A 25,727-nucleotide genomic window follows, 5' to 3' on the forward strand; every position below is an offset into this window, starting at 1 on the left:
TCAAGCTTTGTCCCTACGCACTAAAACATGTTGGGTCACTCTACCATGTCTCAAACTTTGTCGGTTGTCAATCATTATTCTTGCAATCAAACAAAAAAAATGTATACCATAATCATCAAAGTGAAAACAATGTAATAGCAAACCAAAATTCAAAACAAAGAAATCTGGATTTTGTTATCACGATTAATGGTCTGAATTTCAAATTTTGAATTGCACATAATCAAAAAGATCATGTATTACGAACCTTAAGCTCAAAAGATTAAAATTTTAACCAAATCTAATTAGGATAAAACAAATACATCATCTATATTGCATATAACCTATAACTATAACCTATTTGGAAAATGCAGTCATCACAATTAAAAGTGTCAGAAAATGAGAAACATATCAAATATGAGGGATGAATGAACCTGACTTAGATGTAGTAGATTAGAACGACAATGTAGTGAAGCAGAAGTTGTGAGAAAAATTGAAAAATGTTGAAATATAAGATTTTTATTAAAAAATCCAATAAACTACAATATTTTTTTAAAAAATTCAATAGTGTTAACAAATTGTTTTTGCTTATTGAATATAAAATATCGATTTTTTTAAAAATTCAAAAAATCATAAAAAATATCGAATTTATAAAAAAAAAACCCATGTGTTAAATTTATTTTTTAACAAAATAGTAAAAGTGAATATCGAACTTTCAAAATACACTACCATATTTTTCTATTCAAATTAAAATTTTCAATTCCACCACTAAAATTTTTTGTTAATTCGTTTTTATTAAATTTTAACAAGGATATTTTTACCATTATAAAATCTCCTCTCACACTCTGTGAACTGAAGAAATCCCACGCAGGAGAAACGAAAAGGGGAAAAATCGAAAACGCAAGCCACGCCACCGGCCGGCCACCACATTACCGCACACGCCTCTGACGACAGTGCTGGCGTCTCTCCTCCCTTCTTCTTTCTTTGGTAATTGCTAATTTATTCTCCTTCTCCATTTGCTAATTGCTCTAATCTCTGAAATTTCTTCTGGCATGGAATACTATTTAGTAGTATTTGTTAACACTGTTGTTGTTGAAGAAACCATTAATGTGCTCCCTAGTTTTCAGTTTTCAATTTCTTGTGCTCTTTGGTTTTCAATTTTCAATTTCTAGTGGCTGCTGCAATAGCGATAGTTATGGTCGATATTTTCATTTCCTCGGATTCAGTTTCAAATTTCAATGTTTCATGGTCATAATTTTTAGTTTTAAGTTATGAATGTAATTTACTAATTTTATTTTCATTTGAGGTAGTTATGGTTGAATAGGTGATTTTCGGTACAAAAGTAATTTTGGAGATAGTTATTATGGTTAAAACCATAACTGCTGAAATCTTGTCATTGAAACCATAATCGGTGCAATTTTTGTTGGAATCATACTGTTAGGTAACCCATAATGTTAGTTATAGTTGGCTAAAGGGGATAAGAAAATGTGAGTAATAGGAGTGAAAGAGAAGGGAGGGCAACTAGGCATTAAAAGAAATTGGCGCAATGGGAGGTGTAGATCCTAGAAGTTTGCGAGATTGTAGCAGTTTTGAATTTGATAATATATGTAGAGGTCTGTGTAATGAAAAGCTCTGCAAACTCTTTGGCAATGTAGCACCGACACCTTTGAAAAAAGGCGTGTCTGTGTTCGTGTCGGACACCTACACCGACACTTGTGATTACATTTACTTTATTCATTTTTTCAAATTATCACCGGTGTTGCCATGTCAGTGTCAATGTCTTGTTTGGGGTGTCCGTGCTTCATAGTTCTTTGGGTCATATTAATGGGAAAAAAATGTATGTAGTCTCTCTGACATGTTTCCTCTGATTTTTAAGTGCAAGTTTTACTTCAATTTCATTTTCTTTGCTTTTAGTCATTCTTATGTTGCCCCTTAGATGAAAGAGCTTTGTTGATAGAATGCTGATAACTTGCAGAAGAATCTTAGGATTAGATGTTGGAATGTATTTATTCATAATATTTAGATTGAACAAAATTAATTGTGGGCTCAGCCATCCAATTTAATTTTGTTTAACTTAAGGCCCACAGGCCAGCCTTAGTGCACAGTGTTTATAGACTTTTTTTTTACCATGATTGGCTACGGTCCTATATTAAGGCTCTATGAATTGGTTCCTAACAAAAAGTTGTTTGTTTCTTTACAATTGCAAAGTCAAGTGGTTCTAAGAGGCGTTCCAATTCAATGGCTATTTCCAACGTTCACATGCTTCAATCTGCCAGAGGTTTCCAGAAGTGCAATCTCTCCTTTTCTAGCCATGGCTATCCCAGATGCGGTTACAGGACCAACCACTTAGCTTTTGCTTCTATGCACACATCTGACCCTAAGGTACTTTCAGGTGATCTAACTAGTTATTTTCTTAGATTTGGACATTTGATTGGTTATTTAGATAACGAGCAATTAGAGCCCTTGAAAAAAGTAAGGTGTATTGACTAATTACAGTGCATTCTCCTTACTTTAATGTTTGGCCTTGATGTTAAATGTTAGATCTCATGTTAGAATTTATCAATGTGACCTTGAAAAAGACAGTATCAGTATGATTTGTTGTGTGCACTGTTATATAAAAAAAATCAGGAACAAGGTTCATGCACAGGCTTGTATAAACTGTTAACACGTGAACATCCGCTAACCTGGTTATAAATGTTACTGTCTGAGAGATATTGTTAGTATAAGAATAAACAAGTCCTTTGAGACACCAATGCATGCAAACAGAGGAATTACCACTTTTGCTTACTATCCATTCCAGATATACGAGGCCTAGGATTTCCTGTTATAAATTATCTAGTGGTAGTGAACATGCAATGTGACTCTGCATTTGGTTTTATTGATAATTAGACTGTGTAGAAGTATCTTGTACAAGCATCCACCTTGCTCTTGATTTTAAAAAATGATTGACTGCATAAGCATCTATTATAGTAATCATGCATATTTCTAAATGGAGTTGGTCTGTCACATGATTGTAACTTTTTCCCTTTCATCACTTGGTTGAAAATGCTCTAAATACTTTACACTTTTTTGGTTATTGTAAATATGCCGTTAATACTAGCAAGAATGTTCATCAAATCATCATTTGATTGCTTATGAAATATCATGGCACTTGTTCTTTTCATTCGTTATCTCTCTTGATGTTCTTTTTGATGTTATAAATTCTTGTTTTCATATTAAAAAGCTAAACTTTTGTCAGGCAGACTCATTGCTGGACGGTGTAAAATGGGATGATAAAGGTTTGGCTGTGGCAATAGCTCAGAATGTTGACACAGGTGCCATACTAATGCAAGGCTTTGCAAATAGAGAAGCTGTGGCTACAACAATATCTTCTCGCAAGGCCACATTCTTTAGCCGGTCAAGATCATCATTGTGGACCAAAGGAGAGACCTCCAATAATTTTATCAATGTCCATGACGTCTTTCTTGATTGTGACCGTGATTCTGTAAGCTCTCGCCACTTTTCTCCGTTGACCTTTTTTTATCTTTTTACATTTTCAGTTTTTTGTTATGGAATGTTGAGTACCTTTTCTTTTTCCTTGGTAACAACTTAGATAATCTACCTTGGGAAACCTGATGGCCCTACCTGCCACACGGGGGCTGAAACATGCTACTATACACCAGTCTTTGACTTGTTAAAAGAGGAAGAGGTTTGCTTCAACCAATTAAAACTAGCATGTCATTGACTCCTGTGTTCCTTGTGAGAAAGGTCAGCAACATTTAAATTGATTTGGTTATCTGTTACAGGCTGAAGGAAACAAATTGGCATTAACCTCTCTGTATGCATTAGAGTCAACAATTTCCCAGCGTAAGGCAGAGTTAGTAGAAGAAGAAAATGGAAAGCCTTCATGGACAAAGCGGTTATTGCTTAATGATAAGTTACTGTGCTCTAAAATCAGGTATGGTATATTAAAAGTGTTTCCTTGAAACTCAAATTTTATTACAATAAGTCACATTTGAGAAAATAGATGAACTATTTAACGCCTCTCACTTTGATTGTAACTGTATTTCTACTTGCAGAGAAGAAGCAAATGAGTTGTGTCAAACACTTGAGAATAATGAGGACAAGTCACGCACTGCTTCAGAAATGGCTGATGTACTCTATCATGCAATGGTTCTGTTGGCACTGAAAGATGTTAAAGTAGAAGATGTTTTGCAGGTTCTGCGCCAGAGATTTTCCAAGTCTGGTATTGAGGAAAAGAAAAGTCGCACAACCCAGAAACCGGTGGAAAATTGAATGTTCTTTGTCAAGTCTGTATTTTAAACAACATATTTAGCTTCTGGTGTCATATTCGGATGTACAAGATACGCAGTTGCCGTGTGACTGTGTCAGCCTAGGGGTAACTCTGGCACATAAAGCAAACTGCAGGTCTGTAATACCCTGCCTGAGTTGTTCTTCTCTTGTCCTCTTAGTCTTTATTTGCTTAACTTAGATTGTAAAACCTGTTTACTCCTGTAATGCTGTTAATTTATTGATTTTAGCTTTGACTCTTGTTTGATTCCATACTGTCATCTCAAGAATAAGTGAAAAGCATGTGATTTTAAATAATTACATATTAAATGTTATGTTTTTAAATAATTATATTGATATTTTAATCATTGTTATTAAGCCACTTTTACAGATACATTCTTAGAAAAAGCTAGTGGATCTACAATTACTAATTCTTATAGCCATAATATAGTTATTACATGCCAAAAGGCAGATTACAGTAGACAAGTATGCACGCTTGCATCTGCGGTCTGAATATGATTCAACAATACTTTCTCTGAAATTATTCCCTGATAAATTAGAAGCAGAGATGAACAGATTATGACAGTGGATCTGGGTTAGGAGAAAGTGAAGGAATAACAGTACTTGTGCAATGGGTCATGCACAATGCATTAGCTCCTCCACAGTTCATAGCACAACCCAAGAAATTCACAACCTTCTTACCGTAACATCCAACCACACAAGAAAAAACATCATCTCCACATTTACCAAGGCATTGCCCCAGATGGCCTATCTGGCTAACATCTTGAGCAGTTGATATTGAAATCAGCATAAGCATCCCAATAATTTGGATCATTTTCTTGACTTTTAGATTCATTGTTACACCAAGCTTGCTTTTGTTGGTTAATTTCACAAGTTACTCCAAGCTAGCTGTTTGTTAATGAAGTTTATTGAAGCAATCTACATTTATATACTAGTTGATATGGAGAAAGTGGTGGTCATCTTCACGATTGAAAAATGTGTCATAAGTATTGTATGATATAGGAGTTTGGTTTTTAAATTGAGGATGCTTGAAATATGCTATTTCTAAGTTTCAAAAAACATCTTTCATGGACACAATTGCATGATTAACATTTTAGATTTACTTGGTCAAGATCAAAATAAAATTCTTACACATTTTCAAAACATTTCAATGTTTACGCGCACAGAAAATGTGTGAAAAATTAATGAAACGGATCAGAACATCGCATTTATTAAAAAATTAATGTTAAATTATTTTTTTGCAATTGTGGTTACAAAAATTAATGTCCATCCCAAGCCCGAACTTAATCGAGTCAGACGACTACACAACGGCGGTTGCACACACATATGATGGTCATGACAAGAGTGTTGTCTCCCATTTTCAAAATTTCCTACCCGTTAAGACACGCCCTAAAAGTTCACCATCCAATATATAAATTTTACTAGAGTGTGTTGTTCCTTCAATGTGTGATTTATTGAACTTTTCAGATTCACACTTCGCGTAATAGTTCAAACTTGTGCTTATTTCTTGTCAAGTTCTACCAAACTCTCCATTCAATTTTAAACAATCCTCCATTTGAATTTTAAAAGTTTTTTAGAAGTAAAGTCAAACGTTTGTAAGATTGTGCATAAACACAATGTGGATCTATGTGCTTGCAAGTACTATCAAAATGATTAAAGGTGATGAAATTTGTTGATAGCAAAACTACAATTAAGTGTTCGGTTTTGATGATGACAGCACCTAATATCCAACGATATCTAGTAAAGTCCTTATCTCTTGAAGATAGCTCAAGTGATCGAAGATGCTCTACTTAAAGAGTCAAGTTATCTCTTTGAATTCAACACTGATGTCCAATGACATTCAAGTGAAAACTCATGTTTCAAGGTTCTCAGGTGGTTTGGTCTCTCTAATGTCTAATGATCGTGATTAACTTGAAGACATCTCAAGTCTCATCAAGCTAAAGATTCAAAGTTCTCATGTGATTCTAAAGTCAAAGTTAATGATGCCAAAACTTGAATTTTAGAATTATGAAGAGAAGAAGTATGAAAGCTCGTCTGGTTGTATATGTCTGAGTGACAAGTGTCCTGTGTAGGCATAAATACCTCTGGAATTACTAACACAATCACACACACATAAAACCTTTGAAGAGTCTCTCTTATTTTGTTAAGAGCACCTAAAAATATTTTTAAGATCTAGCTAACTGATTATGAAATTGTTTGATCAATTGTGAGTTGTTTTACAACTGAATAATCGATTAGCCCTAGTGCTCTAATGGATTATTTTCACTTTGTAACACCTATAATCGATTAGAACAATCTCTTAATGATTGGCAATGATTAAATATCAAAATCTTTCATTTATCGTTTAAACAATCAATTATTCACATGTAATAATCGCTCGGCCTAATCTATTATGACACTCATTTCGCCCATGCATTATTTCCAAATTTAAGTCACGTTTCGGCCTATAAATACAAAGTCTCTATCAATTTAAATCACTAAAAAAAACTGTAATCCTACTTTTTCATTCTCCCATCTTTTACTATAACTCTCTCATTTTTCTCACATTTTTTTTGCCTTAGTGCTTTAAGAGTGTTCTTGTGCTTAGTGATTATCATTATTCTAGGTAAGGGTGTAATTGTAATTTAAACTCTGATATTTGCAAAGACTTTTTTTAGTCAATTTTTTTTTAAATCTACACAATTCACACACTCTTGTGTTTTGAGTTACATGTCTAACAAGTGGTATCAAAGCCAAACTCTTATTTAAAGACTGATTGTCTCAGCAGAATGATGACTTCAAACATTTCTTATAATAAGAGGTTTTTTTCTAAACACACCTCCATCATTTAATGGTGACAGATTTAATATATGTAAAGCTAGATTTAAAGTTTTCATTGAAAGTATTGATCTCCAATGATGAGAAACTATAGTCAATTGTTTATTTATCCCTACTCACTGTATTAATAGTGAAGTAGTAGATAAACCTGATTTTCTTTGAACCAAAAAAGACAGTTCCAACTTGATTTCAAAGGTAAACAACTTGTTGGTTACGTCATTGAGTAAAAATTAATTCTTTTATGTCCATGATAATAATTCTGACAAAGAAGTGTGAGACACTTTTGAGATAATCTATGGAGTCTCTCCAAGTATGAAACAAGAGGGAATCAACACATACGACAAATAATTTGAAACGCTAGATGAATGTGAATGTTATCTTCATAACTAGTGTTCAACCATTGGAAATCTTGGAAGACATGTTAGAACTTTTATAACTAATAAATATCTAAGAGTTAAGAATTCAAAGTAGAAATATGATTCAATCCTTAAATCAAGAGATGAAAATGTTTATGATTTCCAAGAAAAATCTAGAAAGAAATAAATATTCAAAAAAATTAACGAGTTGATTCAACTGTTGAAAGATGAATGAATAAGCTCAAGAAACCTAAAAGAATCATTATCACATCAATAAACTCTTTTGAAGAAGAACGAAAGTCAACTATAATGGTTTCAATTGACAAAACAATATCGGTAGACAAATTATCCTTATAATATTTATCGTCTAACAACAAAGAAACTTCATCAAAATGAATATTTTCTTCCATCAACGAAGAAGATGAATAAGCTTTATCTAGTGGAATATTTGAAAGAAGAAATGAGGAGGAAGTCTCAACAAGGCATATCTTTATAAATTCAACATCACAAATAATTCTTGAAGAATCAACCTCTTGGATAATGTTCAAAGGTCCTTCATATCTATTATCTGATGAAGAAGATGAACATGTTTGTTTGTAAGTCTTTGACAAAGAAGATGGTTGGGAGGTAACAACTTTATTGTTCAAGAAATTATTTAAATTGAATGCTAAATTAATCATGAAACATGATAAAATGGAAAAGAGCATTGTAGAGCTTAAGTATTATATTGAATTTCTAGAGAATAACAGTGAAACCATTAAAGTATGAAAACGCTAATATTAGAAACAAAGCTAATAATTGTGAAACTTGTGTTTTAATGAAGAAGGAAGTGAATAATTTACATGAAACCCTAAGTAAATTTACTAAGGGGAAAGAAAACCTAAATTTGATTTTATCAAATCAAATAATTTCCTTAAATAAAATGGATTATGGTTTAAATCAAATAGATCACATAGTAAATGTTTCAATAATAGGAAGAAATTGAATCGTCCTATTTATAAATGCTCTTTATGTAATAATTTTGGCAACTTAAAGTTGTTTTTATATGATAAACTAAGAAGGTTTAAAGGTAATAACTCTAAACCTATTAGAGCTACTAATGCACCAGGACCTAAAAAGATTAGGGTACCAAAGGTAGAAATTTGATTTGTTTTGCAGCAATACTTTGCAGCTTTGATGAACCCTTAGTGCAAATTAACTGAAGATGTGTAAAGCAAGATGTACACCTTGAGTATACAATAAAAGGTTTTTCTAATAGATTTTAATGAATTTAGTACTTATGATCAAAGTATGCTCAATGATGCTTATTAAGCTTGGTCAAACATCTAGAAAACATGTGGGAAATTAATGAAACGATCGAACTAAGTCAAATTGACTAGACAACGACGCGTGTGACTGTTATTAGAGATGTGTGTTGTCTCTTGTTTACAAAATTACATATCCCTTAAGGGCACACCCTAAACGATCACCCTCCCCTATATGATTATTATTAGAGTGTGTTGGCCATGTGGAATTTATTGAATTTTTAAAATTTTACACTTCACACAATATTTTAAGCTTAGTTATACCAAACTCTCTATTCAATTTTTAACATGTGCACATTGAAAACTCCTTTGACCAATTTATTTTAAGGGCATTTATCTTCTAATAACGACTCATTATAGAGATACATCAAATTACGATCTTACATTTGAGAGATTTTTTATTTTTATTTTCAAAGTGACCTAAGAAATATATTTTTAAAACACATTTTTATTTCATCCAACATCAATTGATAAATTATTACTAAATTAATGATTAACTTTATAGAACATTGTCAAATAGTTCAATAAGATGATTGATATTTTAAAATGTTCACAACTCTATTATCCAATAAAAAATTAGTGGTGAATTTTCTGTTTCTCTTTTGAGGAGACCTAATCTATTGATCATTGATCTGGTTGATTTGAGATTTAACGTGTGAGTAGCGAGTTAGTTCTTAATAGCTACAGTCTGATTCTGGACGATCCCTTCCTCAATAACGTCGTTTGATTGTTTGTCTTGTTTGTTGTTCTATGTTATATCTTGTTTATTGTTAGTAGTTTCCTAACCCTTCTTGTGTTTTGTGGATATTTCTATTAAGCTTTAAAATTTACCTTTCTTTTTTTAGTATATTATGTTTGATATTAAAAAAAATGTTGAGTTATTATAGTACTCACTTACTATCAATTAAATCTCTATATATAAAAAAATCTATAACATTTGAAAAAATATCTATAACTTTTAAAAGAACTAATATGAGTAAACAACTAATATGAGAATCAGATAGATTTAAATATTTTTTTTATAAATATTTACAATCTAGAATAAATTTGATTAAAAGACCAGGTGAAATTATTTATTATGAGCAATTCTTGCATGGAAACGACCATATATCTATATTCTTAGGCACAAGTGCACAACCAATAAGAAGAGAATAATTTTTAATTTATTTTTATTTTAATTTTGTTTTTAATTAGATTCATAGTGTGATTGAGACTATGAAGGAGAGAAAAAATTCTTAATTTATTTTTTAATTAATTAAAATTATATAATTGGTTGTGTTAAAACAATTTCTTAGGTCCGTGTCCACCTAAGAATTTTCCTTATTTGAATGATTGACAAGTAGTATAAATAAAGAAGAATCAATGCGAAATAGGGGTAGAAAATTAAAAAATAATTTACTTTAAGGACTGAATTGCAATATTATCCGTTGCGTGTTGTGCGTAAGATATTTAGTTTCTTTCTTGGTCCAAATTCCAAACAAAACCTCTCAAAAACCTCCATTTTCATCTCTGTTATCTTCTCCAAAGCCTCAAACTTTCCAATGCCACACTGAATTCCCAAACACCCATCACCTTCATTTCAATGGCTTCTTTCCTCTCCACCCCTCAACCCATTCCCACACCCTTCCTCACCAAACTCACCTCTTCCCCAAAACCATGGAAGAACTTCTTCATCCTCAACCACCCTCTTCACCGCAAAACCTTCAAAAACCTACCACCCTTCCCACCTCTCAATGCAGTCCACACTCAACGACTCTATGCCCCTCCTCCCCCCTCCAAAATCGACCCTGAAAACGACCCTATTGCGGTCCTCAACGACAGGATTCGTCGCGAGTATAGCGAAAGGAAGGTTTCCAGGACGGTTATGGACGCTAAAGAAGCTGATAAGTATATACAAATGGTTAAGGAGCAACAGCAGAGGGGGCTTCAGAAGCTTAAGGGTGATAGAGAGGCTAAAGATGGTACCATTAGTTATAAGGTGGACCCTTATACTCTTCGGTCTGGGGACTATGTTGTGCATAAGAAAGTTGGTATTGGGAGGTTTGTTGGGATTAAATTGGATGTTTCGAAGAATTCGACTGAACATATTGAGTATGTTTTCATTGAGTATGCTGATGGAATGGCTAAGCTTCCTGCTAAACAAGCTTCTAAAATGCTATATAGATATTGTCTGTGAGTTTTCTTTTTCATCCTTAAATTAATCTTTATTTTGTAACTTTGATGCATTCTAGGACAATAGTGACAGTGCCTTACACATTTAGGGACAATAGATTATTTTGTAACTTTGATGCATTCTAGGACAATAGTGATTAGTGACGGTGCCTTACACATTTAGGGACCAAAGAGACCCCAGGGGTTGACCTGTAAGTGAAGGTTTGAGTCTTGAGAGTGTGTTCCTCTCTAGGTTTCAGTTCGAATCCCACTAAGTGCTAACAATTCTTGTATTGGGTTAGACCATACAAAGCTTTGCTAGTGGAAGGTGGGTTTGGTTCTGTTGGATTAGGGACAAAAAAGACTATTAACTTCTTTTTAATTTGTTGAACTTTAGAAGATGGTTAAATAGGAATTTGAATTGCTTCAATAATATATGAATGATTTTGTTAATTGATGAGTGGACTTTGGGGTGTGCTTTTCTTTACAGTCCAAATGAAAGCAAAAAGCCTAGGACATTGAGCAAGTTGAATGATATTAGTGCATGGGAGAAAAGAAAGATTAAAGGGAAGGTTGCCATACAGAAAATGGTTGTTGACTTGATGGAACTCTATCTGCATAGGCTTAGACAAAGAAGGCCTCCTTATCCCAGAAGTCCCGCTGTGGCTGAATTCGCAGCAAAATTTGCTTATGAACCTACGCCGGATCAGAAACAGGTGGCGTCATTATAAATGCTATGTGTTTTGGTCGAAAGGGATTGGTTACTTAAATACATTGAAGTTCACATCTTCATATTACTTGTTTCGATTTTGATATTGTATGTTTATGTGATGATTATTTTGTTATATCATCTCTTCCAATTGCATATATTCTTGCAGGCTTTTATTGATGTTGAAAATGATTTGACAAAGCGAGAGACTCCAATGGACAGATTAATATGTGGAGATGTTGGTTTTGGTAAAACCGAGGTCGCGCTGCGTGCTATCCACTGTGTTATTGCAGCTAAAAAACAAGCAATGGTTCTTGCACCGACAATAGTTCTAGCAAAGCAACATTTTGATACTATTTCAGAGCGATTTTCTGTATATCCTGATATCAAAGTTGGACTACTAAGCAGGTTTCAGGTATGACTATGATTATTTTTCACATTTTAGTCATAGTTTTGGCAACATAATCACGGTTAAATAAATATAGCTAAATGCTTCTAGTTCTTCTAGGTGGATATTTGTGAGTAAACTTCACTTTTATACCAATTACAACCATTTCACTTATTCACTCTACTTGCAGACCAAATCAGAGAAGGAAACGTACTTGGAAAGGATTAAGAATGGTGACCTAGATATTATTGTTGGAACTCACGCACTCCTTGGAAACCGTGTTGTTTATAGCAATCTTGGCCTGCTTGTGGTTGATGAGGAACAGGTTTGCAAAATATCTGCAATAAATATTTTACTTCTTGCGATTATACTGTAACTCTCCCCCTCATTACGCAATGATTTATCGCACCACAGAGGTTTGGTGTCAAACAGAAGGAGAGGATTGCTTCTTTTAAAACTTCCGTCGACGTACTTACTTTATCTGCAACTCCTATTCCACGGACTCTTTATTTAGCGCTGACAGGATTTCGTGATGCTAGGTAACAAACCTTTCCATAAAGTTGAACTATCTTGCGAGCATAGGTAAAATACAATTGTAATTTCTGTCGTTGATTTCTATTTTCAGTTTAATTTCAACTCCACCGCCAGAAAGAGTTCCTATAAAGACTCAACTTTCTTCATTCAGTAAGGAAAACGCAATATCAGCCATCAAGTATGAGCTGGACCGTGGTGGTCAAGTTTTTTATGTTCTTCCACGTATTAAAGGTAATTCTCAGCTGATCATTTCTGAATAGAGATCCATATTTATATTGGTTTATCATCCAAGTCTAATCGTTGTTGTCGAATCACACAAAAAAGTGGTGCCAATAAGAATATTAATGCGCCTCTGTTATAGTATTGACTCTGGCTTCTCAACAATTGTTTTTCTTACAGGACTTGATGAAGCAATGGAGTTTCTTCAAGAGGCATTCCCCGATGTGGAAATAGCCGTTGCCCATGGGAAGGTATTTATCAAAAGTATACGTGTATTATCGCATACTTAGTTTACAAATAATGATATTTTGTCTATGCACTAGTTTGAGTTTATTTCTTGTGCAGCAATACTCGAAGCAATTAGAGGATACGATGGAGAAGTTTGCTCTAGGTGAAATAAAAATCCTTATCAGCACAAATATAGTTGAAAGTGGGCTTGATATTCAAAATGCAAACACTATCATCATTCAGGATGTTCAACAATTTGGTCTTGCGCAGTTGTATCAGGTTTTGTTCTTCCTAATCTTATCCAAACTCTTTTTTAAAGATGTTGATCATATTTTCTGTTGTTGACTCCAAGCCTTGTATAGAATTGATCATCGTTATTATGTTTGAAATGTGTTTTGATGCAATGTCTTGGAATTTGGGATATGGTAAACACAACCCTAACAACTAACTGAAAGAGTGAGGAGGCTGGGATTTCTCAAGTGTCTCATATTTTTCTTGGAACAACGAAAGGAAGACTTGATCATTTATTTATGTTTCACTAATATTGGCAATTTTTTCTGTTTTCAATACACTGTTAGTTGCGTGGAAGGGTTGGGCGAGCAGACAAGGAAGCATACGCATACTTATTTTATCCTGATAAGAAGCTGCTCTCTGAACAAGCATTGGTATGTTTCTGATCAATCTTTAGCTTTTAGTTCTGAAACATATTGCATGAAGAAAAACTCAATTAATCAGAAACGATAAATGAATATCATGCAACAAAGTGTATTCCATATACTACTAGAGTAGTAGAGTATTATTTCTAAACTTAACTTTATACTTTTATTTGAAACATCGAGGACTGTTGCAATATTATGCCTAAAAGGCTAAAACTAACATCTCCTTAGTGGTTTCCTATAGGAGAGACTTGTAGCCCTTGAAGAATGTCGTGAACTTGGTCAAGGCTTCCAACTAGCTGAGAGAGACATGGGTATAAGAGGTTTTGGTACTATTTTCGGGGAGCAACAAACAGGAGATATTGGAAATGTCGGCATTGATCTTTTCTTTGAGATGCTCTTTGAGAGTTTATCCAAGGTTGAAGATCACCGTGTTGTATCAGTTCCTTATCACTCAGTGCAGGTATGCATATTCAAGAACAAATTACAAGTGGATTAAAGAAATGAGTGTTAACGTTAACATTACAGATGATGTGTTTTATTCTTCTTTGTTATTTAGGTTGACTTAAATATCAATCCGCACCTTCCTTCTGAATACATAAATCATCTCGAGAACCCTATGGAAATAATAAACGAGGCCGAGCAAGTTGCTGAGAAAGACATCTGGAGTCTGATGCAATTTACCGAGAATTTGCGCCGCCAATATGGCAAAGAGCCTCAACCCATGGAGGTGATCTTAAAGATGCTTTATTTGAGGAGAATGGCAGCTGATATCGGGGTAACCAAAATTTACTCTTCAGGGAAGACAGTGTGTATGAAAACAAACATGACTAAAACGATTTTCAAGATGATGACAGAATCTATGACATCGGATCTATATAAAGATTCATTGGTTTTTGAAGGGAACCAAATTAAGGTAACTATCTCCGTTTCTCGGTTTTTCTAATCAGTGACGTTTATCAACTACTTTTGTATTTCGACTTCTATATTTCTGGTGCAGGCTGAACTTCTACTAGAGCTACCGAAAGAACAACTTCTTAATTGGACCTTTAATTGCATGGCTGAACTTCATGCTTCACTAGCTTCCCTCATAAAGTACTAGTTTCTTCACCCGTTCGATCCTACCGACATGTAAGTTGGATACTTAACTCATTGCATACATCATATTTTACAAACATGGAGCGGATTTACTATGTTTACCGGCCGCAAACTAATCATGGTAGACACAACAAGATTTGTATCGCGTGATTGTCTTTGCAGTGCAAGACATCTGGACAAGTTGAGACAATCAGAGCAGAGCCATAGTATGGTCCTTACAAGCTGCAAGCTCGTTGGTTTTGTCAAAATCGTGCTTCTGGTTTTCGTGCATTATACAGGACATGGACGGGAAATACAAGAAGGCGAATAGTTATCGAGTATCGACTTGATTAGCTTAAATCTTGCCTCATAAATCAACTTCACTTTCAAGAGTTACATTATAATGGCCTAAAATTCTTATCCAGTAAAACTTTAACCAAAATGTCCATAATTTACCTTTTGTATATGTCAAGGAGTAGAGCATTCTATTACCACATTTTTGTTGTCTTTAATTTCATTAGTTATCTGATATAGAGAAATTTAATGTAAAGATTTGGAGCATTGATGAATGGTGCATTTTTGTAGCATGTTGTTAAGAAATTTTCTATTGTTAGTTCTTGAAATGGCAAGTTTATTTTATATAATAAGTTTTAGTATATCCCAAATTTTCAATTAATGAATAATTATTATCACGGTGCGTGAATAAATATAATCTTTCACCCAAAACTAATAAATATCAATTTTTTTCTATTTTAATTTTAGGGTTAATGAACTTTTTCGTTCCTTTAAATATTTCAAATTTCGTTTTTAGTCCCTCCAAAATTTTCCTTCAAGAAATCGTCCCTTCAAAATTTTTCTTTCGAACTATTGGTCCCTAACGTCAAATTTCGTAGCTAATCAGTGGCTAAAGTCGTAGCTAATCTCTAGCAAATTTGACGTTAGGGACCAATAATTTAGACGAAAAATTTTGGAGGGACGATTTCTTAAAGGAAAATTTTCGAGGGACTAAAAACGAAATCTGCAATATTTAGAGGGACCAAAAAGTTTATTAACCCTTAATTTTATTAAGTTTTCTCTAATTTTAAACCATCTAATATCGCATTTAAGGGAGGAGGGACTCTAAATTTGGATGGTGCATAGAGGTTGCTTCCACGTCTAGTTCAGTAATATGGCTTGAACTTTTTCGTAGTTAAACGTGATCTCACGATAGGTAGGAATATGAGCATACAAAATAGAAAAAGAAAAATTCCCCTTCCCATTCTTAGTGGTAAAGAGTCAATTTATAAAAATCTAAAAATACTTTTGGAATTATATGGAAATTAACTTCTTTCAAAACACATTAACTTTCTGATGGCAGAGATTCTTATGTAGAGTTATCTCAAGCTTTATTAGAAGAAGTTTCAAGGTTACAGATAAATGTTAAAAGTAAAAGATAATGAAAGATAAATGTTAAAAGTAAAAGATAATGAAATAAGAAATCTGACGCTTTAGGATTGTAAGAGAGAGGAAGTGTGAAAACTCGTCTATCTATGTTGAGTGATTAGTGTTTGTAAAGATATGAGACTAACTTTTGATTTTACAAAGGAAAATCACACACACATACTTAAAACTCTTGAAAACCCTCTCTTGATTTTATGAAATCACCTAAAAATATTTTAAAAGATGTAGTGTTATATTTGTGATAGTCCTAAACTAGGGCACTCGCGCCCGAGAATCGTATCGCCCAGGCGATAACTTGGAGACTCGCCTGGGGATAAAATGACGTGTAAGGACGTTAGTCAAGGGAGGGGAGTTTTCACTAACTCCTTAAAGATATATGGTCAATAATCTCTCCTAATTAGAGGGGAGTTGTTGTCGTCACTCAGGGTTATTCAAACCCTAGATTCAAAAGGCCTTTATAAATACTCTCCCCCTAGGAAGATGAGAGATCATTACACCTTTAAGCATAACACTTAACATGGTCATAACGAATACTGACCATAACCCATACACTTATACCTAATCATGCCAATTATCTCCAGAGCCTCTCACCTCACGTGAGCAAGACTCCTAAAACCACAGTAAAACACCATTGTATATGACTTCTCGCCCCCATGGGAAAGCTGTAACCACCATATAACATAATATACCTGCAAAGGCCTTTGAGTCTCCTTGCCCTTTTAGGAGGGAGACACTGTTTGCATAGATTTCTGGAAAATAATCTCTAGTCTCTTATTAAAGTTAACTTGCAGGATCAGTTACAAAATCCTAGAACTTAGTGTTAAGTTTAAAATGGTTTTTTGTGTTTGAATTGGATATAAAAACTGGGTAAAAGCTAAAAAAATGCATACAAAAGAAGTAAAGTAAAAAAATTTGACAAGGATATATGCAACATATATTATCTCATCCTTATGTATCCACTTTCTGGGTCCTTTCTTGTTAGTAGTTCCAGAGGTTCTGACACGTTTGGACTCTTGTGCCAAAACATAAACAAGTGGAATTTGTGCATGATATTTAGGCTTAGAAGTTTCCTTCTGTGTCTGTGGTTGTGATGTATTAAAATCAGAACTTTCTTGTTCAGAATATTTCAGTTCAGTACCAACAAGCACGAAATGTCAGAGAGGGGTTTTGGTAGAACAATCAGAGTCTCATCTATTTTCTTTGATGGTCCTGAATATCCCAAGCCTCTACTTCCATTTTTGCTAACACCATAGATCATTGAAGCCATTTTGCTTCTATATATGCTTTTAGCTAATAAATGCTGAAAAGTTCTATCGTATATAATTACTTCATCAGTAACAGATGCTATAGAAGTAATCTCTTCTTCTAACTTTGAGACTTTACTTTTGAGAACAAGATTTGATTTTTCTAAAGCAAAACCCTTTTTGTTTAAATCATAATTGTCTTGCTCATACTTAGCAGAGTCTTCAGAAGCAACTACAAACTTCTTTTTCAAAGTTTTGTATTTACCGAGAAGAAGGTGATGTCTTTTCATCATTTCTGATAAACAAGATTCAAGTTCAGTGTGTGATATAGAAGACAATTCCTCTATTTTGTCTTTAGAGTCTGACTCCTCCTCTGTTGTCGGCTCACATTCTGAGATGACTTCACTTGTGATTGTTTTAGCCATGAGGGCCACGTTTGCATATTCTTCATCAGAATCTTCCTCTTCTGACTCTGAATCATCTCATGTTGCCATGAGACCCTTCTTAGCTTTGAAAAATTTCTTAGGTTTCTTGTCTTTTTTGAGCTTTGGACATTCATTCTTGTAGTGTCCAGGCTCTTTGCACTCGTAACATGTAACTTATTTTTTCAGAAGCTTTCTTCTAACCAGATGAAGATTCAGATCTTCCTTTTGTTCTTTTTGGTCCTCTGAACTTGCTTTGTCTATGTTTCTATATCTAACTTATCCTTCTGGATTTCAGAGATAGTTCATCTTCACTTGAATCTTCAGATTCTTCATATTTTTCTTCTTCAGCTTGAAAAGCCTTTGTCTTTTTAGACCTACACTTCAGAGCCACAGATTTACCTTTCCTCTGAGGTTCATCTTTTTGAAGTTCAATCTCGTGACTTTTTAAAGAACATATTAGTTCCTCAAGAATAATATTGTTGAAATCCTTGGACAACTTCAAGGAAGTTACCATCGGTCTCCATTTCTTAGGCATACTTCTAATAACCTTTTTGATATGATCAGAAGTAGAATATCCTTTGTTCAGAATCTTGAGTCCTGATACAAGCATCTAGAATCTTGAAAATATAGTTTCAACAGATTCATTATCTTCCATCTTGAAGGCTTCATATTTATGGATTAAGGCCAGAGCCTTTGTTTCCTTAGCTTGAACATTGTCTTCATGAGTCATATTAAGAGAATCAAAAATAGACTTTGTAGTCTCTTTATCTATGATCTTCTCATACTTAGTGTGGAAAATAGCAGATAATAGAATAGACATAACTTTGAAGTGATTCTTGTAAGCCTTCTTTTGATCATCTGACATTGCACTTCTTGCAATTCTGATACCTTTATCATCTACTGGATAACTGTAGCCATAAACTATCAAATCCCATAGATCCAAATCAAAAGCCATGAAGTAAGTTTCAATTTTGTGCTTCCAATACTTAAAATTTTCTCCATCAAGCATAGAAGGTTTTGAACTATATTTATCTCTATCCTTAATATCAACAACGACAATTTTCTTAGCCATTGTTTTTCACAAAGTATGGATCGATACTGAACACTGTTAAGTGCTTGATAAAAATTCAAACTTTTTATCACTCAGAATCGGAGCTCTAATACCAACTAAAGGTGTGAAAAACACTAGAAAGGGCAGTTTGAACAGGGTTTTTAAAAACAACTCTTCTCTAAGAAAATCCCCTTTTAAAAACTTCACTATTGATAAGAAAGATAAAAATGCAAGAAGTAAAGAACAAGGTATGTTTGTACTAGTTCACTTGAAAAATATCAAGCTAATCTAGACCACCCGCCAAGGTGATTTTGCCTTATCTTATCAAACAAGGTCTTAATCCAATAATCTCAAGATTATTACAATGCACAAGCTAACCACGAGTGACTCACTTACACACTCTAAGACACACTAATCTTAAGGCATTCTGATCAACTGGTCCCTTAAGGCACAATCAAACTACAGTTTGAAAAGATTTTGTTTACAATATAATGCTTCTGCACAAGCTGAAGTAAATAGTAATTTAAGAGTAATAGACAAAAGAGAATAAGGGAGCTTATGAAAAATATTTCAAGAATGTGTGAAATGAGCAAACTTTTTCTTTGGTCTTCAAGCCTATTTACAGCCAAGTAAAATAATATATTCGTTGGAGGGAATTTCTAGAATTTCCAGAAAGCTGGCAGCTTGAACAACGTGGGAGACAAGATTGTACGACGCGTCTGTCCTTTCATGGTAGTGGAATGAAACATTTGCTTGTACTTTATATCTTGTACCACATAATATTATCTTCTATTCTTCTTAGACTTCAGAGGCGTTTTATGAGCATGAGTTAGAAGAAAGAGAATAAACCTTGGGTCATTAGAACTTCAAGTCTTCAGAGTCTGCAGAACTTCGTCTTGAGAGTCTTCAGCACTTGGTCTTCAGTACCCCTTATCTTCAAAAAATAAGTCTTCAGCATCTGGACTGTTCCGCGGAACTTTTGTCTTCAGATCTCCAAAACTTGGTTTCTTTGATAGCGTATCAGAGTCACAGTTTCAAAGTCTTCTGAAGTGGTTTGCTACTGCTCAGCAAAACTTGTGTAGCGCAGAAACGGAACTTGGTTTCTTCTGATGGTTTGGCACTGTCTTTCATCAGATTTAGAACTTGTTTGTTAAATACTCAAAATAACAAACATTAGAGTACCAAAATGGATCATACAAACATAATCATTGTTATCATCAAAACTCAGAGATATTATTGCAGAACCAAATCTTGTTCTAACAATCAATATACATCTTCCATTTGCCTGACGTTTTCGTAACCAGGGTGATATTGGACAACCATTCAAAGTACTTTAGTTCAAAAAATAAAATTATCCTAAAGAACCCCTTAAACGGTGTCCCTAGTAGCCTCGAAATTTTTGGAGGATTGACGAGTCTCCTTTGGTCCACATACCAGATCGAGGGGTTGGTGTTTAACTGATGACAAGCCACGCTAGGATCATTGTCGGGAATCACATTCAGAAAAATGGAGAAGAGGTCGAAATTGGATTTGAGGTACTTTATGAGGTCTCTTTCTACGGAGTAAGGAAGGCCGACTCTTATCAATACTATTATGGTTATATTTTTATCTAATTAGATGACTATAAATTCTCCTTCTGAAGTTGGCCTTGGGATCTTCCTTCTTTCCTCGTTCTGGAAGTCTTGCTCATCATTTGTCATGGTTTCATATAAGCGCGCATTGGGATCTATAGTGTTGATGTCTAACCGACTTTGTTTAGAAATGTCAGGCTTTTTACCTTCCTCTTTTGATGGGGGTTGTTGTAGGATAACCAAGAACTTGCATGTCTATCACCTTATATCTCTTCCTTCTCCAAAAGAGACCATCAATTTTATACTTCCTAAATGGCATGTCATAAAGTCATTGAGCGCATGCAAATCGGTCCCCTTTGTAAGGTGATAATCTTCCTATTTTAAACTCCGATTCTTCGAAGATAATTGAATACATGATGCCACATAAACTTCTCTCATCGATCAAGAATCTTAACACCTCATAATAGACTACTTTGGTCGGAACCCTAAAATGAGTTTTTCGTCTTCTAAGTTCCTTTCTTCATATTTCTCCTTTGATTACGAAGCCAATGTACTTGTGGGGTTTTTTGGTCGGTTCCTTTGCACATGATAACCCTCCAGTTATCGAGGATATGATGAAAATTGACGAAGTAAAAGATGATATATCTATATAAGATGTTCTATGACGAGTGATTGAACGAGTTTGAAGTAGCCATTGACAACAATTATGCAAATCCAAAGTAATATGATTGTTTAATAGAAACAGTTGTGGTGGCGAAATGAAAAAGATCAGATGAATTTATCGTAGGATTTCATAAGAATCACAAAACTATTCCCACAGACAACACCAATATTTCGGCTTGGAACATGAGAATTGGTGAGGTATTGAGGAAGGCCGCCGTAGAAGCTCTCTGGTCTGACGGCAAGAATCTCCGATGGGCAGAGAATGAAGTGCACCTGCAAAGTTAGCATTTCAATGTCAGCATTTCAATGTCTAAGGAGTGAGATTAGAGAGATGTAACTTGCAAGAATGAATGAAATCATATCTAGTTATATCGCCCGATCATGTTTATATATAAGCAATGGTTAAAACTGTCCCAATGAACGCGGCGCAGAGTACTAAAAATCATTGGATTGATTCCAACGACTATGATGAGCATAACACCGAATTTCAGTGTATAGTCTTTTGTCGAGTGTTTACCTATTCGTCATCTTTAAACAAGTAAAAACTCTGAATTGAGGTTTCACATTTGACCAATTTTGTTGGGCCGTTTGACCAATTCAAAACAATATTATAATCACATTAAACTATTTAAAAACTACAAAATTAGAGAAAATTTAAACTAAAAAGGAGCTACGTGTATATATGAAAAAGAATGGGAGGGGCTACCTACTACTACACATTCCATTCCATCCTCAGAAATAAATAAAGGAATGGAACTCTAGAACACTCCCACGAGCAACACGTTACACGCAGTAGAAGGAGGACAACTCTAACCAATTTCATTTTCCTCTTTCTACCAACTAACTATTAACTAGGACTACTAGTACTACGCTTCAAAATATAAAACTACAACTATCTTTTGTTTTTTTAGTATTATTATGCGAAAGGAAAGAATATACACATTATTCTCTCACGGCATTACAAAAAACTAATCACTTGCAAAACTTAACAGGTATCCCAAATATATTAATTTTTCTTTAGAAGAGAGAATTTTAATAAAATTGTTATATAATTAATTATATATTAGAGATATTTTATTCAAAAATACAAATTGAATTAATTAACTTTTTAATTTAACGACCCAAAGACAGGTCAGGTGTAGGGACTAGACAGTGCTCAGTCGTTACTTTCGAGTACTCAATTCATTCAAACAATAATTCACATTTCACATTTTCATTTCACGAATTTAGAAGATCACTTCAACCATGAGTTTTCAAGATATTCAAAGTGGTTCAAATCCTCCTTCCCGTCGAACCCAGTCGCCATCGCAAGCCGTCGCTGCCGGAATTTTCCAGATCAACACCGCCGTCGGTACTTTCCGGCGACTCGTTGACTCTGTCGGAACCGTTAAAGATACTCCAGAGCACCGTCAGAAACTGTAAGTTCACGTTTCGTATTTTAGGTTAATTTTTTGAGTTTACCTTTTTTTATATATAGTTTTGGTTAATTTTATTCTATCATCACTGTGCTATGGTTTGTAGGCACAATACGAGACAGAGGATATTGCAGCTTGTGAAGGATACATCTGCCAAACTCAAATCCTTGCCTGAAACTAATCGTGATGCTAATGCCAATGTATGCTTCATTCATTTCTCTCTTTTTTAAATTTTTCATGAGTGACTTTGAATTTTGATTACACAAATTCATCATATCACGTTGTTTTACGGTTTCTGAAAAAATTGTCACTGAAGAAATTGATGGTTGGGTCGCCGACTAGGTCACTCTTTGGGTTTGTGTTTAGTTGTCGAATTTGTTTGTATCTTTTTCGTGGTTGAAAATTAGGATTGCTAGCTAAAGTTGAATGTTGGTTATGTTATGCCCTCATTATTTGTTGTACTTTGATTAAGCAGACTAGTAAGAAAATTGAAGATGCTAAGTTGGCAAGAGATTTCCAAACCACATTGCAAGAGTTTCAGAAAGTTCAACAGCTTGCTTCTGAGCGTGAATCAACTTACACTCCGGCTGCCCCTGCTTCTAACTTACCAACAAGGTCAACCATTCTTTGTATAGATGTAAATTAATTTGGGAAAATTATGTTTTTAGTGCATAAGAAATCATGATGATCAAGTTTAATTCCTGTAAAATCTTCATTCATTTTTAATTTCTGTGATCTCGATAGAGACTCAGTATTTAGAGACAAATGTTGATGAGTGGTGATTTTATAGGGACTATGAACAGCAAATTATACCTACTTTTTGTATCTGATTCTCCTTCAGATTACCTTATTTATCTTCATTATCAAATATTGAGCTTTCCTATATCATTTGTGTGTTTGTAAGCAGCTCTGGCCCTGGTCATGAATCGATTGAGATAGACCCCGAAAGCCAACCTTTTATCAGAGGGCAGATGAGGTTAGTCTGCAACATTACAGCTATTTCCCGGGACCAATTGAATTCTATTCAATCTTAATCTTATTATTGTAAATTTGTAAACAATTTGTATCATTATAATACAAAGATGCATAGCTTATTATTGGCTTATTTAACTTTTGTTTTTTTTCAGAAAGATTTGTGAGATAGTATTTTATGGTCTGATTTGCTTGATCACTGAAATAAAACTGCAGGCAAGAGATAGTTCTATTGGATAATGAAATATCCTTCAATGAAGCCATGATTGAAGAAAGAGATCAGGGTCTTAGAGAGATAGAAGAGCAAATTGGAGAAGCAAATGAAATATTCAAGGACCTTGCTGTTTTGGTTCATGATCAGGGGATTGTTATTGGTAAAAAAATTACCATTCTACATAATAGAAATATATATATAGCTTGCTTTTTGTTGCTACAAAATTTAGCTATTCTTTTTATTCATATTTTGTTTGCGACATTCTGGCAGATGACATTCAATCAAATATAGATACTTCTGCTGGTGCAACAGCTCAAGGTAAGGTCCAGCTTGCCAAAGCTTCCAAAAGTGTGAAATCCAAAAATAAATGGGTGAGTCATAACGATTCTAATATAATGCTGGCAATTTACTGCTTGATATTGCAAATTATTTCCAGAATATGATTGTTTTATCTAATAGATCCTACGAATCGCATTATTTGCATACTACACATGTAAAATTCCCTTATTTCTTGTCATGTCATACATAACATCTGCACAAATTTCATTTGCTGCTTATAGCTAAATATGTCAAACTTGAAAAGATGCCATGCAAGGGTAGTATGTAGGGGAGGGAGTATGCTAGACTTTGTAAGTTTCGAGTATTTCCTACTATGAAATTGTTTGGCCTGAGTCTAACAAATCACCTGTCGTAAACTCATTTTTAAAGTCTGGTCTAGCCTTTTTGAAAGGTTAACACAGTCTGAAAGCTTGAAAGCTTGTTTAAAAGCCTACTCTATTTTTTAGAGAAACCCGCTTTCGTCAATAGACTAATAAGCTAACAGGTCTTTGAAATTAAGTTATATTTTGAGATCTAATATGACCTTTTAGAGAATCTGACTTTATATAACATCATAATTTAAATTCTACTTTATAACTTCAGTTAAACTATTATATAATCACCAGCATGTAAGTAGACCATTCTGATATATAACTTCAATTTAACTTTTCTTACATTGCAGTGTTGGTGGATGCTTTTAATATTTGTGGCAGTCCTGGTCATCGTACTCATTGTACTCCTTGTTTAATTTGGAATGAACAATAAGTTGGACAAATTTTTTACTCCCTCATTATTACATTTTCAAGATTGATTTAAATTGATGAATCTCCTCATATTCTATTGGTGTCCAAATGTGTTGTGGTGTGAAGTGTGTTTGTTTGGACCAAAAGAAATGTGTTAAAAGAGTGTTATTGCGGCCTTTTCAAGTCCAGTAGCCAGCAGTTTGATGTGTTAAGTGAACATTAGCAAGTGAAAGTTGGAAGAAATGACTTATATGTATAGCAATTTTAGGAAAAACTATCTTGTATTTTTATATCTATTTATAATATTGAATTTGTTGTTGCTATTGAAATATTAGTTTGCAATGGAAATTTTGTACACCAAATAACCAAATTCTTTAATAGCAAACTGTTTGTGTGTATTTTGACATCCCTTCTTGAGCCGCATCCAATTTCAACAGGAAAAAAATATTGTTTTTGTTAGATATAAATAAAGATTTATTGAGAAATTTATAATGAAATTGTGATATAAGACAGTGTATTTATTGAATTTATTTAAAGATTTATAGTGAGGTAAATCTTAGCCTCTGATTGGTTGCCCAGTGAATCACCGCCACCGTGCGTTCACAATCATTTTTACCGTGATTTCAAGAAGCAATTAAGTGTAGTTTCTAGTTTAACGTGACTTTTCACCGTGATTTCCTTTATCTCCAAACACATACTTAGTTCAATTAGTAAAAAATAAAAATTATTAAATTGAATATTATTACTAAGGTTGGTTCAATTAATTATTAAATTGAATATTATTACTAAGGTTGGTTCAATTAGTAAAAAGCTGATATTAATAAATTGAATGTTTTTACTAAGATTTGAACTTCGGTATTATAGATAGATTTGTGTGAGTGATTATTTTCACTTCGTCTATAGATAATTTTTTTATTTATAGTGAGCTTGTGTTTAAATTTAGTCATTGTTTACTTAAGTTCCAAG

At 33.8% G+C, this 25,727-nt stretch overlaps 3 protein-coding genes across 5 annotated transcripts; all 3 read left to right on the forward strand.

Annotated features, from left to right (window-relative positions):
* Positions 1-807: 807 nt before the first annotated feature.
* Positions 808-4,495, forward strand: LOC131609857 (histidine biosynthesis bifunctional protein hisIE, chloroplastic). Of its 2 annotated transcripts, none has more exons than XM_058881670.1 (6): positions 808-963; positions 2,185-2,358; positions 3,215-3,460; positions 3,569-3,664; positions 3,762-3,913; positions 4,035-4,495. In XM_058881670.1, exons 2-6 carry the CDS (start codon positions 2,215-2,217, stop codon positions 4,249-4,251), a joined length of 855 nt encoding a protein of 284 aa, XP_058737653.1. In that variant the 5' UTR covers positions 808-963; positions 2,185-2,214; the 3' UTR covers positions 4,252-4,495. The 2 variants fall into 2 exon arrangements, with proteins under 2 accessions (XP_058737653.1, XP_058737654.1); XM_058881671.1 differs by having other exon boundaries at positions 811-963; positions 2,190-2,358.
* Positions 4,496-10,199: 5,704 nt separating this feature from the next.
* Positions 10,200-15,292, forward strand: LOC131609858 (ATP-dependent DNA helicase At3g02060, chloroplastic). 2 transcript variants are annotated; one of them, XM_058881673.1, is made up of 13 exons: positions 10,200-10,915; positions 11,385-11,610; positions 11,773-12,018; positions 12,182-12,316; positions 12,406-12,530; positions 12,617-12,756; positions 12,925-12,995; positions 13,090-13,251; positions 13,551-13,637; positions 13,873-14,091; positions 14,188-14,544; positions 14,629-14,759; positions 14,889-15,292. In XM_058881673.1, the coding sequence occupies exons 1-12, from the start codon at positions 10,326-10,328 to the stop codon at positions 14,728-14,730; spliced, it is 2,460 nt and encodes an 819-aa protein (XP_058737656.1). In that variant the 5' UTR covers positions 10,200-10,325; the 3' UTR covers positions 14,731-14,759; positions 14,889-15,292. The 2 variants fall into 2 exon arrangements, with proteins under 2 accessions (XP_058737656.1, XP_058737655.1); XM_058881672.1 differs by having other exon boundaries at positions 10,201-10,915; positions 14,629-15,292.
* A 6,933-nt stretch (positions 15,293-22,225) lies between these two features.
* Positions 22,226-25,383, forward strand: LOC131609860 (syntaxin-22-like). The gene is made up of 7 exons (XM_058881676.1): positions 22,226-22,517; positions 22,621-22,714; positions 22,990-23,129; positions 23,422-23,490; positions 23,703-23,860; positions 23,971-24,071; positions 24,701-25,383. Exons 1-7 carry the CDS (start codon positions 22,345-22,347, stop codon positions 24,764-24,766), a joined length of 801 nt encoding a protein of 266 aa, XP_058737659.1. The 5' UTR covers positions 22,226-22,344; the 3' UTR covers positions 24,767-25,383.
* The last annotated feature ends 344 nt before the right edge of the window (positions 25,384-25,727 follow it).

This window comes from Vicia villosa, linkage group LG6 (genome assembly GCF_029867415.1).
Source record: "Vicia villosa cultivar HV-30 ecotype Madison, WI linkage group LG6, Vvil1.0, whole genome shotgun sequence".
NCBI classification, from domain to species: domain Eukaryota; kingdom Viridiplantae; phylum Streptophyta; class Magnoliopsida; order Fabales; family Fabaceae; genus Vicia; species Vicia villosa.